The 15,837-nt window shown below is 42.1% G+C and overlaps 1 protein-coding gene across 3 annotated transcripts in view; it reads left to right on the top strand.

Moving 5' to 3' along the window:
• The window catches only part of rars1 (arginyl-tRNA synthetase 1), a 101,954-nt gene extending 89,742 nt beyond the window's left edge, over positions 1-12,212 (top strand). For 2 of the 3 annotated variants that reach the window (XM_062433289.1, XM_062433287.1), the window contains 3 exons: positions 384-556; positions 5,828-6,075; positions 11,445-11,743. In XM_062433289.1, the coding sequence (XP_062289273.1) occupies positions 384-556; positions 5,828-6,075; positions 11,445-11,554 (531 nt within the window). In that variant the 3' untranslated portion in view covers positions 11,555-11,743. Of the gene's footprint in view, positions 1-383; positions 557-5,827; positions 6,076-11,444; positions 11,744-12,202 lie in introns of those variants that run through there. The other variant, XM_062433288.1, reaches the window with a different exon arrangement.
• Positions 12,213-15,837: the final 3,625 nt, after the last annotated feature.

The raw sequence follows: 15,837 nt of genomic DNA, 5'->3' as shown, positions 1-15,837 counted from the left end.
TCTTTATCATAAATCCTCCATCCATAATCACCCCTCCCCTCCCCCTCCCCCTCCCCTCCTTTCCTCACTGCCGCCTGTGGTATCAAACATGTCACATCCAGAGATTCGGGGGAAGGCTATATGACTTGATGAGTCAATTTAATCTTTGCCTGAAGTCAGTAAATTAGATTCATTATTTGATTAAATTCAACCCACTGGTTCTACAGTTAGGAGCATAAGGTGAAGTAGCGCCTGCAGTAATTACAAGCTGATAATAGCGGCACTTATCGCAGCTTTTAACGCCTTAAAGAGTGCTGTTGGGATAGAGGATAGAGGAAGTAGGGGTGTTGGTGATGAGGAACGATTATTAACTTCATATTTTCCTGTTTTTTTTTTTTTTGCAGGTTTTGACCCCGGAGGAGCTGATTAAAGCCCAGAAGTCTGTCGCTTTTGGGTGCATCAAATACGCCGATCTGTCCCACAACCGCATCAACGATTACGTCTTCTCCTTCGACAAGATGCTGGACGACCGAGGCAACACGGCCGCGTACCTGCTCTACGCTTTGACCCGCATCAGGTGAAGAGACTCGCTGTAATGCTCACATGCACCTGAACTTTAAATATGATATATAATATTTAATCTTGGTGTCGTCCTCCCGGGTCAAATTGACCCTGTCTGTTTTGACTGTTCCTTCTTTCCTCCCTTCCTTCCTTCCTTCCTTCCGTCTGTCCTTCCTCCCTTCCTCCTTCTCTCTTTCTTTCCTTCCTCTCTCTTTCCTCCCTTCCTTCTTTCCTCCCTTCCTTCTTTCCTCCCTTCCTTCTTTCCTTCCTCCATCCCCCTTTCTTCCTTCCTTCCTTCCTTTCCTTCCTTCTTCCTCCCTCCCTCCTTCTCTCTTTCTTTCCTCCCCCTACCTTCCTCCCTTCCTTCTTTCCTCTGTCCTTCTTTCCTTCCTTCCTCCCTTCTTTTCCTTTCTCCCGCCTACCTTCCTTCCTTCCTTCTTCCCTCCTTCCTTCTTCCCTACTTTCCTTCCTTCTTCCCTCCTTCCTTCCTTCCTTCCTTCCTTCCTTCCTTTCTTCCTTCCCTCCTTCCTTCTTCCCTACTTTCCTTCCTTCTTCCTTCCTCCCTCCCTTCCTTCCTTCATCCCTCCCTCCCTCCTTTACTTACTCCGTCCTCCCTTCCATCCTTTCATTCCTCCCTTCCTTCCTTGACTCGAGGACAACAGGAGGGTCAAATATGCTTATTAATAAGTAATTAGTGATTACTGGTTCCTCTCTAGTCCACCAGTGAGCTTTGGGGAAGATACTGAACCCCAAATTGCTTCAGATGGCTGTAAGAGCTGCATATTAGCTCGCTGCCACTGGTGTGTGTGTGTGTGTGTGTGTGTGTGTGTGTGTGTGTGTGTGTGTGTGTGTGAGAGAATGGGGCATGTAATGAAAAAGTGCTTTAAGTGGTACAGTCCATTTACCAATTACCAAGAGTTTACTGTTTTTAGATTGATAATGCACTAAACTTGCACCTTTTTTTTCAAAAATGAGTCTATGCTGCAGTGCACAAAGTGATTGATCAGTTTACATACGGTGATGCAGAAGACTCCATTCAGGCCGTCTGTTTTAAAATCTGTTAATCAAGCAACACAAGATGCTCGATGCTGCACAGGAACATGAATCAGTCACCGAGTTTAAAACCCTGGCAGGCCGACCGGACCTCTCTCTCTCTCTCTCTCTCTCTCTCTCTCTCTCTCTCTCTCTCTCTCTCTCTCTCTCTCTCCCTCTCTCTCTCTCTCTCTCTCTGAAAATATCTGGAAAAGTTAAATGAAGTCTCTCTGATACATTTCCTCCTTGTCGGTGTCCTCGTCTCCACTCCTGTCCTGTCACACTACCTCCCACCAGTACCAGTATACTTTCATTACTCGTATCAGATCAGCCTTGCCAGCTCAGGAGAGGAGAGGGGTGGGTTGTTGCAAGGGATTAGTCTTTGGGGGTATTTTCAGTCAGCGAGACCCAATTTCCCCGTCGCCCCTTATCCCTGTATCGAGTGACCGTCTCCTGACTGCAGAGTGCTGCGTTGATCCCCTTCCTCTCCCAGCTTCTCAGGAGGTGTTCGACTTAGTCCAGTCAATCTGTGGTTTGATCCTGGGGGGGGAAATCACACTGCTAATCATTCACTGTTCTGCATGATCCCTAAGGACATCCAAATGACACCAGATACAGTTTCAATTAGTGGGTCAAGGTAAATTTGGGGGCTTTCATGACACACCATCACAAAAAGCTTGATATTTATGTCCATGCATTGGTTTTTTAGGATGTTCTTTCACATACAATCATCAGATGTGTCCTGTTCTGAATGTATGTGTGTACTCTCGGGGTACCCTTACCCCAAATTGACGTTATTTAAAAAAACATTATTTAAAATCAATCATAAAAAGTGTCTTAGTAATATGTTTTTCCTTGAAATGCTGTGAAACTTTAACTGTAGGCCAACATGTAATCTTTACTCAATGTCCTCATTAGTGATGTGTATGAGCTAAGGCTGCTCATTTAATCGAAATTTGATCGTGATTACGATTTTGGGGCCAAACGATCTCAAAACTAATAAAATCGGTGGGAAACGATTTTTGTCATTTTCCTGCAAAAAGCCGTGCATGCGTATTTCCGTCCCTCCCCCACAGCGTGCAGCACTGTACAGCTGCCAACACTCCTGTTTTTCCCGGGTTTCTCCCGTATTTTAGACTCATCTCCCGCCGCCCTCCCGTTTTGTCTTTTCTCCTGGGAATCTCACGTAATACAGCCCCAACTAATAATGAGAAGCGCACAATAACAAAGGTTTCATTTTGAAAGCTTAGACAGGAAGCCGCCGCAGCTCCGTTAGTTTGACAGAAGCTGAAAAACACAGCGAAATGTTTTAACTATAAATAAAAGTGCACAGTTTCCAGCCTGCGTCAGACAAGGCGGAGGTGGTTTACAGAAGCTTAGAGCTCCTCCTAGTGGCTTAAAGTGAGAACTGCTCTCCAGTAGCTGTTGATGAACCCTTCATACTAGACTACACAGCTCAACTCTTTATTAAAGAAGTGAAAAGGGAAAAAAAGGTGGTAGTATTACCTTTAATACAGGTATAAGACATTAGAATATCCTCTGTTGGATAGGTGATAGATCCTCCAATATTAAGACTGTTTCACTGAGTCCATGAAGCTGTACTTTTGGTGAAAAAGTATCAAACATTGCTGTTGCACTTTCTCCTAGTTTGGACCCTTTTCTTTGAGTTAGATTGACTGGACTAACTCGGGGTGGCAGAGTGCCTGGCAAAGATTGATCTTCTCTTTTTATTTTTTTTTATTTTCTTCAGCCGGGAGGTTGAGCAGTCTCGCCTGAGAGGATTCAATGCTCCTTCGTTCAGTCAATAGAGTGCTCAATGGTGGCAGCTGCCCCCCTAAAATGTGGGTGTTAGAGTGTCAGAGAGGCTGAGAAAAGGCTGAAAAATAGTCAGAAAGATGAAGAGACTCTCTTAAAACCTTTTCAAGGGGGTCTGTTTGACTCGAGGCATCAGAGTGGCAAACACCTTTTCCAAAATATGTTCTGCAAGATATAAAAATGAGTTGATGAGAGATGGTATTTTGTGTTTTTTGCATGTTTCACAGCCACCGTAGGGTTAGAACCAGGCGGGGAGTTCTGGTCCTCTGAAATGAGGCCAACACGGAAGTAACTTAAAACTGCATTCTATCAAAAGGCCACCAGGGGGCGACCGTTTTGGTGTCAAAAGGACTTCCGTCTCTATACAAGTCAATGGAGAATTCACCAACTTCTCACTTGATTTCTAACCTCAGTAAACGTTTTCAAAATGTGTTTATGGTCTCAATCGCTAGTTTAAAGCCTTCTTCAATGCAGTATGATGTTCATTTGGGACATTTTGGCCTCCCTGATTTTATATGTGATGATAAAGCAGGGTATGCATTAGGGCGTGGCTACGTCGTGATTGACAGGTTGATTGGTTCACAGCTTCAGGAGGGCGCCTCATGCTCCTCCTGATGCCCATATAAGTAGAATCCATGTTTTTATTTTTCCCAGCATGCACCGGAAATGTTCAAGATGGCGCTGCTCAGATCCGAAACGATTGGCCTCTGAGCAGCAGTCCACAAACCAATGGGTGACGTCACGGATGTAACGTCCATTTCTTATGTACAGTCTATGGTATAGGAAGTAGAGGGGAGGGGTATTCAGTTTCCTTCAGGAAGGAAGGAAGAAAAGGAGGGAGGAAGGGAAGGAAGGAAGGACAGACAGAAGGAGGGAAGGAAGGAAGGAAGGAAAGAGGGAAAGAAGGAACAGTCAAAACAGACGGGGTCAATTTGACCCGGGAGGACGACACGAAGGTTAATGTAACAAAGAACCCAACGATTACCAAATTATAGGGATTTAAAAGTAGATAAAAGTCTCATATTGAAGGAGCCAAAAACTTTAAGTGTTTCTTTTTTTGAGGAATAACTAAAACGATCTTTTGATTATCAAAGTTTTTTTTTTTTTTAAAGACTTTACTTCCTTTTCTCTTCCAGCTAGTATTTAAACTTCACCTTCACTAAAGAGTCGAGCACTGAAGCTGCTTTTAAAAACATGAAACACACTGGTTTGTATTTTTTGGGGTTTTTTGTTTTTTTGACCTGCAACAGAAGAAGTTTTGAGCTTTTTTCACACAGATGCAGACATGGAGAAAAAAAAGCATCAGTGTCACAGTAGCAGTCATTTCATTCTCCGGTATGAAAGGAACTGACTCCAGCTGCTAAATATTGAATAGATCCTGAGGCACAGCTGCTCCTTGATCCACAGCTTTCTGCTCTTACACTGTTTTCTGGCTTGTTTTTTTTGACATAACTCAGAAACAGGAAAACTCTTCTTTTTATTTTTTACATTTGTTGTTGTATTTTTTTCGTCTCTACTTGCTCTACCTGTTCTCTGTCTTTAACCCTTACATAGGGTTTATATTCTATATCTCTGACTCCAGCTTCTTAAATGTATGAATATTTTTTGGGTTTCTGTGACAGTAACTGAATATCTACTCGGTTCATTGAGAAATTAATCATCATATTAATTTACAATGAAATCAGTGGATCGAATAATCAGGGGGGTCAAACATGAGGCCCGTGGGTCAGAACCGGCCCGTCGAGGAGTCCAATCCGGCCCACTTTCCTTCCTTCCATTTTTCCGTCCACCCTTTCTTTCTTTCTTCCTTCCATCTTCCTTTCTGTCTTCCTTTCCTTCCTTCTATTTTTCCATCCACCTTTTCTTTCTCTCTTTCATTATTTCTTCCTTCCATCTTCCTGCCTACCTTCTCTTCCTTCCTTCTTTCCTTCCTTCCATATGTTCTTTCTTTCTTTCTTTCTTTCTTTCTTTTTCTTTCTTTCTTTCTTGTCTTCTCTTCCTTCCTTCCATGTCTTTCATTCCTTCCTTCTTTTCCTTTCTTCCATTTGTCCTTCACTCCTTCCTTCCAGCTTTCCTTCCATCTGTCCTTTCTTTCTTCCTTCCTTTCTTCCTTCTTTCTTTCCTTCCATCTCTCCTTCCTTCTTTCATTCCTTCCTTCCTTCCTTCCTTCCATCTTTTTAATGATCCGGCCCTCATCAGATCATATTGTTCTGTTTGTGGCCTTTGAATGAAGATGAGTTTGACTCTTCTGCTTTACACCAATTCACATTGTCAGTCATTGATAAATGTTTAATTAATTGGTCTGTTTGACATTGATAATCATTATTTTATGGTCTGTAAACGCTCATGATGATTTTTAATCTGATTCTCGGATGAAAAAACAGTTAAGTGGATGTTATAATCTGTCACAGGAGAATAATATGCAACATCTGTCCTGCAGGTCCATATCTCGGCTGGCTAACATCAACGAGGCGGCGCTGAGGAAAGCCGCAGAGACCACCGAAGTCCTGCTGGAACACGACAAGGAGTGGAAGCTGGGCAAATGCATCCTGCGCTTCCCCGAGATCCTGCAGAAGATCCTGGACGACCTGCTGCTGCACACGCTGTGCGACTACCTGTACGAGCTCGCCACCACCTTCACCGAGTTCTACGACAGCTGCTACTGCGTGGAGAAGGACCGGCAGACAGGTACGCATAGGGTTGCCCAACCGTCCCTTGAAAAACGGAATCGTCCGGTATTTAGAAACTAAATGACGGATCCCGTATTGACCTGAAAAGGGACTCTTTGCACTTTGTCCCGTATTTTCGTGAGAATCAAAATAATCTGTAAAATGTCAATGGAATCAATGAATGACGATTTATATGAACATTTACGGTATTCTTATTGCCCCGCCCTCTCCTGCTCTGTGACCAATGAGCTGACAGCACACTCACACACGAGAATGACAATGCAGAATCCGGCTCTTCTCATTGGTCGAGGTACTGTTGCTTGCAAGAAGATACCGGAAGACACAAATGGCGCTTTTCCACTACACCGTTCCAGCACGACTCGCCTCGACTCGCCTCGGTTCTTTTTGCGTTTCCACTAGGGAAAGTACCTGGTACCTGGTACTTTTTTAGTACCCGCTCTGGTGAGGTTCCAAGCGAGCCGAGCCGGTACTAAAATGTGACGTCGACACACTGCTGGCCGCTGATTGGTAGTTGTCGCCGGAAGCGTCATGAGCCGTCCCACACAAGAATCAAACCCGGCATTTTTAAATACCAGCAGCAGCGTTACAACCATAGTTACAGCGTTACCATAGTTACAGCCATACGGCTCAATTTTCTTGCTTTGTGTGAGACAGAAAGCCTCATACAGCAGCAAGTACACCATCGCCTCCATGTCCTCCATTGTTTATGTGTTTGTGTCGCGTATAACGAAGTCACGGCAGTTTCGTGGAGCCGTTCTATGACGACCCCGCCCACATTGAGTAGGTCCTTTTTTGTAATGGAAAAGGTTCCTGGTACCGAGTCGAGGCGAGTCGTGCTGGAACTGTGTAGTGGAAAAGCGCCATAAGTGTTTATGTTTCCAACTTTTTCACAGACTTCCTGTTTGCAGTTTTCTTATTGCACTAAATATTCACTATTACAGGAATTTTCTGCTTTCTATTGTTTTTTGTTATTTTATACTGTTTTCAGTTAAGCAGGACAGTTATGTTAAAAAGATTTGTGATTTTGCACTAAAAAATAAATTGTTGAATAATAATCACTCAAAAACATGCATCGAATTAAATTCCGATTCAAGTCAAATAATTAAAAAATCGTTTCTCATACACAAAAAAAGGCCAAAAATGTCACCAAGCCGTGAGGGGTGAACGCAATCGGGTCGGCCGGCCAACTAGGTGTCCCTTATTTATTTTTCAGGGAGTTGGCAACCCTAGGTACGTAGTTCAACTCATATTAAAGGGTCAAGCGTTCTCCTCAGAAAACACGTCACCATGTTTCTCGTTGAGCTTTTGATCAGCAGAGATGAGATGATTTTTGTGTAACATCAAGGTCAGAGAGAAAACAAACGAGCGTCATCCCCCTCGGTGTTCGGCTCTCGGCGGGAGTCGGCCAATTAGCAGGAAGTTTCACTCTGAGAGGGATTTCACTGGAAGCCGTCTGAACACTGTTAGCCCTCCACTTGTTTCCTGTTAGCATTTTTTTTTTATCCCCGCGGCTCGCTGGAGTGCTAACACTTCAGGCTTTAGAGCTGTTTAATTATGCTAATTCTCAGTTAGCGGCGCTGAGCTACTGTGGCAGTAACCCCAGCTGGAGGTTATTATGGTCTGTCATGTGGGGTTTTTTGTGTTTCCTGATTAGAAAATATACACTTCACACTGATAGAGAGTGTGTATTTGTCACTTTCTCAGTTTCACAATGGGATATTATAAATATTATAACTTTTAATTGCACAAGAGCTCAGTGTTAGATTCTGTCCATGAGGTTTAGTTTAAATTTAAAGGGTTAAAATATGAAAATAAACGTATGAATAACTTGCACACATTCTTTTTTTGTGGACTCAGCATCAAATTTCTGCTTTTAATCCATTTTGAGAGAATATATTAGAGGATTATGGTAAAAATGTCTAAGTGGTGTAACCATAAAAACTTTGTACCAAATAATTCAACTTGCTTAAAAACAGTAAATTGTCAATAAAACACCATATCAACTAGTTTGGCATGATCTTACATTATAACTTTATATTAAATAAAGGTAATGGAATACAATTGTTCTAAATATTACATTTACTCTGGTAACCATGGAGATCAGGAACCTGACTGCTTTCTTTCTTTCTTTCTTTCTCTTACTTTCTTTCTTTCTATCTTTCTTACTTTTCTTTCTCTTCTTCCTCAGCTTATCTTTCTTTCTTTTCTTCTTCTCCAGCGTCTTGTTCTTTCTCTTCTTCATCCTCTTCCTCCCTTATTTCTTTCCTCCTACTTCGTGTTATTTCTTTCTCTTCTTCCTACGCTTTCTTTCTTTCTTTCCTTATCCTCCAACGTCTTTTTCTTTCTTTCTTTCTTTCTTTCCTTCCATCTGTCCTTTCCTTCCTTCCTTCCTTCCTTCCTTCCATCTGTCCTTTCTTTCCTTCTTTCTTTCCTTCCTTCCTTCCTTCTTCCTTCCTTCCTCCTTCCTTCCTTCTTTCTAGGTGATAAAATATGTAATATGTATCATTCTTTTGTGGTTACACCATTTGACATTTTCAGGAGCATTCAGTCTTACTTTTGGTAAAAAATGGTGCAAATGTCATTTCAAATGATATAAAACCAACAAAAATACTAAATGTACATTTTAACAAACCTGATGCTGCTTTTAAACAATTTTTTAAGCCAAACCTTATTTATCACTGACCCATATTCTCTCTCAGCGAGTCGTATCACTTGTCTCGTAGCTCTGAAACAGACGAGCCGATCACAGCAGGAGCTCCAGAAATGACAGATCAGTTCCTCCGGAGCATCGTATTGTTGTGTTGAAGCAGCAGCAGCAGCAGACTGATGGTGTCACTTCACTGATTCTGTTACAAAAGATGACAGAAGGAAATAAAATATATCAAAAAGATGCTGCTGGAGCCGTTGCTATGACGATTACATCGATCAAACATCATCTAAAGACACAGTTCTGTTGTCTGTCCCGTTGTAAATAGCCTCATCATGTCGTAACTGATGTAACGGCACACACTCATAGCTTTAGCCACATATAACCTGATGATGTTTGTTCAGTGAATTCTGCTTTTTATTTATTTCATGATCTTCAGGTTCAGTCGTAAAGTAACAGTTTTACAGAGCAGACGGAAAATATTTGGACAGTTACACCGGTCTACATCAAAGATTAAAGTAGTTTTTAAATTCACACACTGAAAAAATCGCCAAATATATGAAATTAGGCTTCAAAGTTGTGTAAAAGTCTGCCTATTTCTCTTCTCCCAAACGCTGTGGGAGTGCCGGCCGAGTTCGCTGAAGCCCCGCCCCCTACCAAGTGTCACCTGTCAATCAAAGTCACCACCTCTACCAGAAACATGGACGCTAGGTCTGAGAGCTTTCTGCTGTTAACTCAGCTGCTAGCTCGGCGGCTATCTCAGCTGCTAGCTCGGCGGCTAGCTCGGTGGCTAACTCGGCTGCTAGCTCGGCGGCTAACTCGGCGGCTAGCTCGGTGGCTATCTCAGCTGCTAGCTCGGCGGCTAGCTCGGTGGCTAACTCGGCTGCTAGCTCGGCGGCTAACTCGGCGGCTAGCTCGGCGGCTAGCTCGGTGGCTAACTCAGCTAACTGGCTAACTGTAGACTGTAGTAGTAGTAGTGTGCGCTGAATGTATTTATACCTCAACAGCAGCAGGGCGGGTTTATGCTCCGGTGTGTAACCGTGCTATTGGTAACCGGTTACGTAACTCAACAACACATACCTCACCCGGCCCGGACACGGAAAGGATAGACAGATTGATAGCTCTTTCTCGATTTTCAGAGATTTTCAGACCCGCCCATTAAATCCAGACACAGAAATGTTTAAACACAGTTTGTGAAGCCTAGCTCCACAATTCAAATCTAAATGGTTGAAATGCTTTTACACCTTTTTTAGAAATACATTTATGACCTATTTAATGTGTTTAGAAGAAAATGTCTGAATTCACTTTACACAGACTTTAAAGAATAGAAATATATATCTGCTCTTTGCTTTAAATCTTTGCAGAGCATCAGTGGTGCAGCAGTCGGACGCGTCGGCTTGTTTTTCTGTAAATTAAACTAATTTGACTCTCTGTGTCAACGAGTGTCACAGGGTTCAGTGTTTGGTTGCAGATTAATTTCCAGTTGATGCTTCGGTGTCGGCCGCCGCTGTGTGATTGTAGCATCATTAAATCTGACCTCTGACCTCCTGTTGTTTTGTTGCCATTGTTCTCGGCTTCACCTTTGACTGATAATCTGCCTCTTTACCCAGTTTTTCTGATTCTCTTCATCCTGCTCGCCTCTTGTTTTCTCCTCTTTTACTCACCTGTCAAACATCTCAGTTTATTTACAATCCTGCTACTATCCCAGGTGTAATTCTTATAATATTTAGTTTTTGTACTCTGATGCTTTGAGCTTGTTTAGCAGTAGTCATCACCATGTTTGTCGTAGGTCGCATCCTTTTTATTAAATAACCATAAATCAAAAGTATCGGACAAATTCAAACGTGGACTAGGTGATGGAGGAGGATGTAAATATCTTCTTCATGTGACGTTAAGGTGAATTTTGATGACTTTTCCAAAAGTTTTCTAACAGCAAAGTTCTTTAATGAAGAATTAAAAGCCACCGTAGGCACCCGAAATCTGTCTTTACTTTAATCTTCATTCTTTAATAGTAATAATAATAATAGTATGGTGTAAAAACATAATAATAATAGTGTTAATTAATGAGAAACTGAAAATTGAAGCGCCTTCGCCATATCGAGTATCCTAAATCACTACCGTTTTCATCCACTAGGTGGCACACTAAAATTAATCTATTATATAATTCTCTGAAACAGTGACATGTTATAACAAACTAATAATCCAAATGACACTTTAAATGTGTAAAGAATTATAAACCCAAACATATCTCTGTAGGCTTCACCTCTATCATCCTCAACATACTGCAAATTTCCCCATTGTGGGACTTATAAAGGAATATCTTATCTTATCTTACCTCTATCATCAATAAATTGTCTTAATATATATAACTATTAAACCAAGCAAACCTTCAGGGCATCACATTATTATTGTTGTTATTAAAGCATAAAGTGATGCCTGAATGTGCCTTCATTTTGCTGTTGGAAAGGGTATTACATTTGTTATTTGTCAAGATCTCAAAAAGGTCTTAAAACACATTTAATTTGACTTCCAATAGTTTGCAGCAGCCGTGAATATCAGTCAGTTACAGCTCATATTATCTGCAGACGTTTCTCATTTTAAGCAGAGAAATCAACGTTAAGTTCTGGCTAAAAATGAGACGCTAACTCTGATCAGCTGCTGCAAGTTATGAAGAAATAAACTAAAATCTTCCGTGTTGTCTTTGATCTCTCTTCCTTCAGGTGAAGTGGTGAAGGTGAACATGTGGAGGATGCTGCTCTGTGAAGCTACGGCAGCCATCATGGCCAAAGGTTTCGACATCCTGGGCATCGACCCCGTCCACAGGATGTGATGTCACAGGGTGTGATGTCACAGGAGGAATGAAGACAAGTAAAGATAAACTCACTCATACATCCAACAGCCTAAACTCACCGGACACTAGGAGTCCGACCCAGGAAGGAAAATCCTCTGGTTCAGTCCATTCATGAACATGTAAAGGATCTTTTTTTTTTTTTTTATCATTATTAAAGAGTCGATATGAAGCCAAAACATCACAATGTCTGCTGTCAATCATTTTTTAAAGAAAGTTTATAGAGTTTAAAAGCAGAAATCTTATTATTACTATCATATGTATCATGCTACACTACATAGCTCAATTCTTGGTTTTTCAATTAAAAGAAAATATATAAATCACAGTGCGTAGGTGAACTTTGGTCTCCAGGAACGACTATTCAGTTTAAATGACCGATCCCTAAAAGTATCACCATAAAGGTTTAATGTCCCGCCTGTTGTCCTCAAGTCAAGTAAGGAAGGAAGGAAGGATGGATGGAAGGAAGGAAGGACAGCGGAAAGAAGAAAGGGAGGAAGGAAGAAGGGAGGAATGGAAGGGAAGGAAGTAGGAAGGAAAAAGGGAAGGAGGGAGGGAGGAAGGAAGGAAGGAAGGAAAGGAGGAAGGAATGGAAGGGAGGAAGGGAAGGAAGTAGGAAGGAAGGAGGGAGGAAGGAACGAAGGAAGGAGGGAGGGAGGAAGGAAGAAGGAAGGAATGGAGGAAGGAATGGAAGGGAAGGAAGGAGGGAGGAAGGAAGGAAGGAAGGAAAGGGAGGAAGGAATGAAGGAAGGAAATGAGTAAGGAGGGAGGGAGGGAGGAAGGAAAGGAGGAAAGGAGGAAAGGAGGAAAGAAGGAAGGAAGGAAGTAAAGGAGTAAGGAGGGAGGGAGGGACAACAGGAGGAAGGAAGGAAGGAAAGGAGTAAGGAGGGAGGGAGGGACGACAGGAGGAAAGAAGGAAGGAAGAAGGGAAGGAGGGAGGAAGGACAGACATAAGTAAGGAAGGAAAGAAGGAACAGTCAAAACAGACGGGGTCAATTTAGGTTAAGAGCAGTTTTCTGGAGTCGGGGTCGTGTGTGTGTGTGTATGTCAGGGTTGCGTGTTGGAGTGTGTGTACATGCTGGTCTGTAGTTTGGTAGGATTTGGGTATAAAAATATGGATTTTGTATATATGGATATTATTCGTGTGATTTGCATACACAGCCAGCGGGAACAGTGCGGACCTGGCAGACCCGTTATTAAACTTAATATTGCGACAGTTGTCCGACTCGGTGTGAACTGTCAATCAAAGCTGTCAATCACAGCTGTCAATCACAGCTGTCAATCAACTCCCACACAGCAGACATCAAAGCTACTATCAGTCCTCAACTCTTATCAACAGAGCAATAATTTCCAAAATGCCACTCAAACACTTTTATTAATGTAGAGATTGACTCAATATTTCTAGAGAGACAAGTTGAGGGCTTTTAGTGGCTGGTATGAGTTTTAGTTTTGGAATAACTTATTTAAGCATATGTGTTTATACATGAATAGCTACTGGGTGCATTCAAATAAAGCAGTCTTTAATAGAAAGGTGTTTTTCCCACTATGAAATAGTAAACTACACTGGGAATTTAATCATTATAAATAACTATAACTAACAAAATAAACATTAAATGCTGCCTATATAACTTTAAAATAAAATATAGGCACATAGCGGACAACATTTACGCCAATACCGATCACATTTTTAGTCTCCATAGAGTAGTTCTGTGTAATGCAGACACCACTGAGCATGTGCAGGAACCTGGTTGTGTTTATAGCTTTGTTAACCTGCTGTGCTTCAAATCACAACCTCCTGACTTCATACTAAGCTTTTTATGACGTAGTACACAGAACTACTCTACAGAGACTGAAAATGTGATCGCTGTTATTAGTCTTTGGAGCGATATGACTCACTGACGTGTTTTTAATAGTTTAGAAACAGCTGCAAAGAGTAAAAACAATGATAAGACTGTATCACAACCTCTTGACTACTACTAAAGTTCATTGAGAAATGTATAATGTAGTATAAACTCAGGAGGTTGTGATATACAGCACATGCTCAGTGACTTCTGTCGTACACAGAACTACTCTAAGGAGACTAAAAATCTGATCACTGTTATTAGTGTTTGGAGCCGTTTATAAACAAACAAATGTGACCAAACTCTTCATAATGAAGTGACACGTCACCCAGTGCAGCGGTGTGACACTGATGTGTTTTTAATAGTTTAGAAAACAGCTGCAAAGAGTAAAAGCAGTAATAAGATTGTATCATAACCTCTTGACTTTGTACCAGGTGGGGAGTTCCAGTCCTCTGAAATGATGCCAACGCGGAAGTAACTTAAAACTGCATTCTATCAAAAGGCCACCAGGGGGCGACCGTTTTGGTGTCAAAAGGACTTCCGTCTCTATACAAGTCAATGGAGAATTCACCAACTTCTCACTTGATTTCTAACCTCAGTAAACATTTTCAAAATGTGTTTATGGTCTCAATCGCTAGTTTAAAGCCTTCTTCAATGCAGTATGATGTTCATTTGGGACATTTTGGCCTCCCTGATTTTATATGTGACGATAAAGCAGGGTATGCATTAGGGCGTGGCTACGTCGTGATTGACAGGTTGATTGGTTCACAGGTTCAGGAGCGCGGACAGATAGACTGCAGGAAATAGCCGTGAACTTGTTTCACACCGACAGTTTTCTCCAGAGTTTTGTGGTTATAGTCGTAACAGCTAACTTGGTTAGCATCACCAGGTTGTCGGTGTAGACTGTGGTAGATCCAGCCCTCGCAACCTCCCCCACTCCGCCTCATGTTCCTCCTGATGCCCATATAAGTAGAATCTGTGTTTTTATTTTTCCCAGCATGCACCTGAAATTTTCAAGATGGCGCTGCTCAGATCCGATACTATTGGCTTCCGAGCAGCAGGCCACAAACCAATGGGTGACGTCACGGATGTTACGTCCATTTCTTCTATACAGTCTATGATTTGTACTAAAGTTCATATATAAATGTATAATGTAGTATAAAGTCAGGAGGTTGTGATATGCAGCACAAGATCAGTGACTTCTGTCTTACACAGAACTACTCTAAGGAGACTGAAAACATGATCACTGTTATTAGACTTTGGAGCCGTTTATAAACAAGCTAACGTGACCAAACTCTTCATAATGAAGGAAAATCCATGTGTTTTTAATAGTCAACATCAGAGGAATAAGATATATCAGACTTTGGACACACACACAATACTTACTTGATGAGTTCATTCTTAGTTTGGATCCTCACAGGAGATTTAAAAATAAAAGAGAACAGAAATGTCGGCGTAACGCTAATTTAAATCTGTCCGTTGCCTGAATGATGAGCTGAAAATGGCTCATTGCTGCTCCAGAGTTCTACAAACTTCTGCCATTAGAATAAAAAAAAAGGTTGTCAGATACTTTTAATCACATAGGAAGTCGACACATGGGCGCTTTAAGTTTAAAGGTGGTTGTTTTGCACGCTGACGTATAGAAAGTCACATTTGACTTTGACGACAATTACAGTCTTTGTCTTTTCCAAGACTGGTGAGAGTCAGCCGGCTTTGTCTCCGAGTGGAAGGTAAACAAACCCATGATGAAGTTAATTATACATCACACACACACACGCTCACACACGCGCTCTCACACACACACACACACTCTCACACACTCACACACACTCACACACACACACACACACACACACTCCGAGGCAGCCTGTAATTGTTCAGTCTTCACCCAGCAGACAGTTGTGCACTCCCACAGATATAAAAGTTGTATGACTGCGGGAGTCTCCTCTAGTCACACGATAGTTGTTAGAAGAGTTCTGTTAAAGCCGAGCCGAGAGGGGAACGTGCTCCTGCTGTTGTGACCCGTCTGTAAACTTATGAAATATTTACTCTCCTTCTAGTCGTCCCTCATCATCCTCGACGTCTCAGGACTTTACGGATGATCTCTGGAACTTCTCAGGCAATGATTCCCTCTGCTGCAGCTTCATCAAACATTCATTAAGCTTTGTGTCGTCCCTCCTTCTCTCTTTCTTTCCTTCCTTTCTCTTTCCTCCCTTCCTCCTTTCCTTCCTCCATCCCCCTTTCTTCCTTCCTTCTGTCCTTCCTTCTTCCTCCCTTCCATCCTCCCTTCCTTCCTCCCTTCCTCCCTCCCTCCGTTCCTTCCTCTTTCCTCCTTTCCTTCTTTCCTTCCTCCATCCCCCTTTCTTCCTTTCTTCTGTCCTTCCTTTCTGTCCTCCTTTCCTCTTTACCTTTCTCCCTCCCCCCTCC

The sequence above is a fragment of the Scomber scombrus genome, chromosome 14 (assembly GCF_963691925.1).
Source record: "Scomber scombrus chromosome 14, fScoSco1.1, whole genome shotgun sequence".
Lineage (NCBI taxonomy): Eukaryota > Metazoa > Chordata > Actinopteri > Scombriformes > Scombridae > Scomber > Scomber scombrus.
Note: the sequence above shows the minus strand (reverse complement) of the source record. Positions and strands in the feature narration are given on the sequence as shown.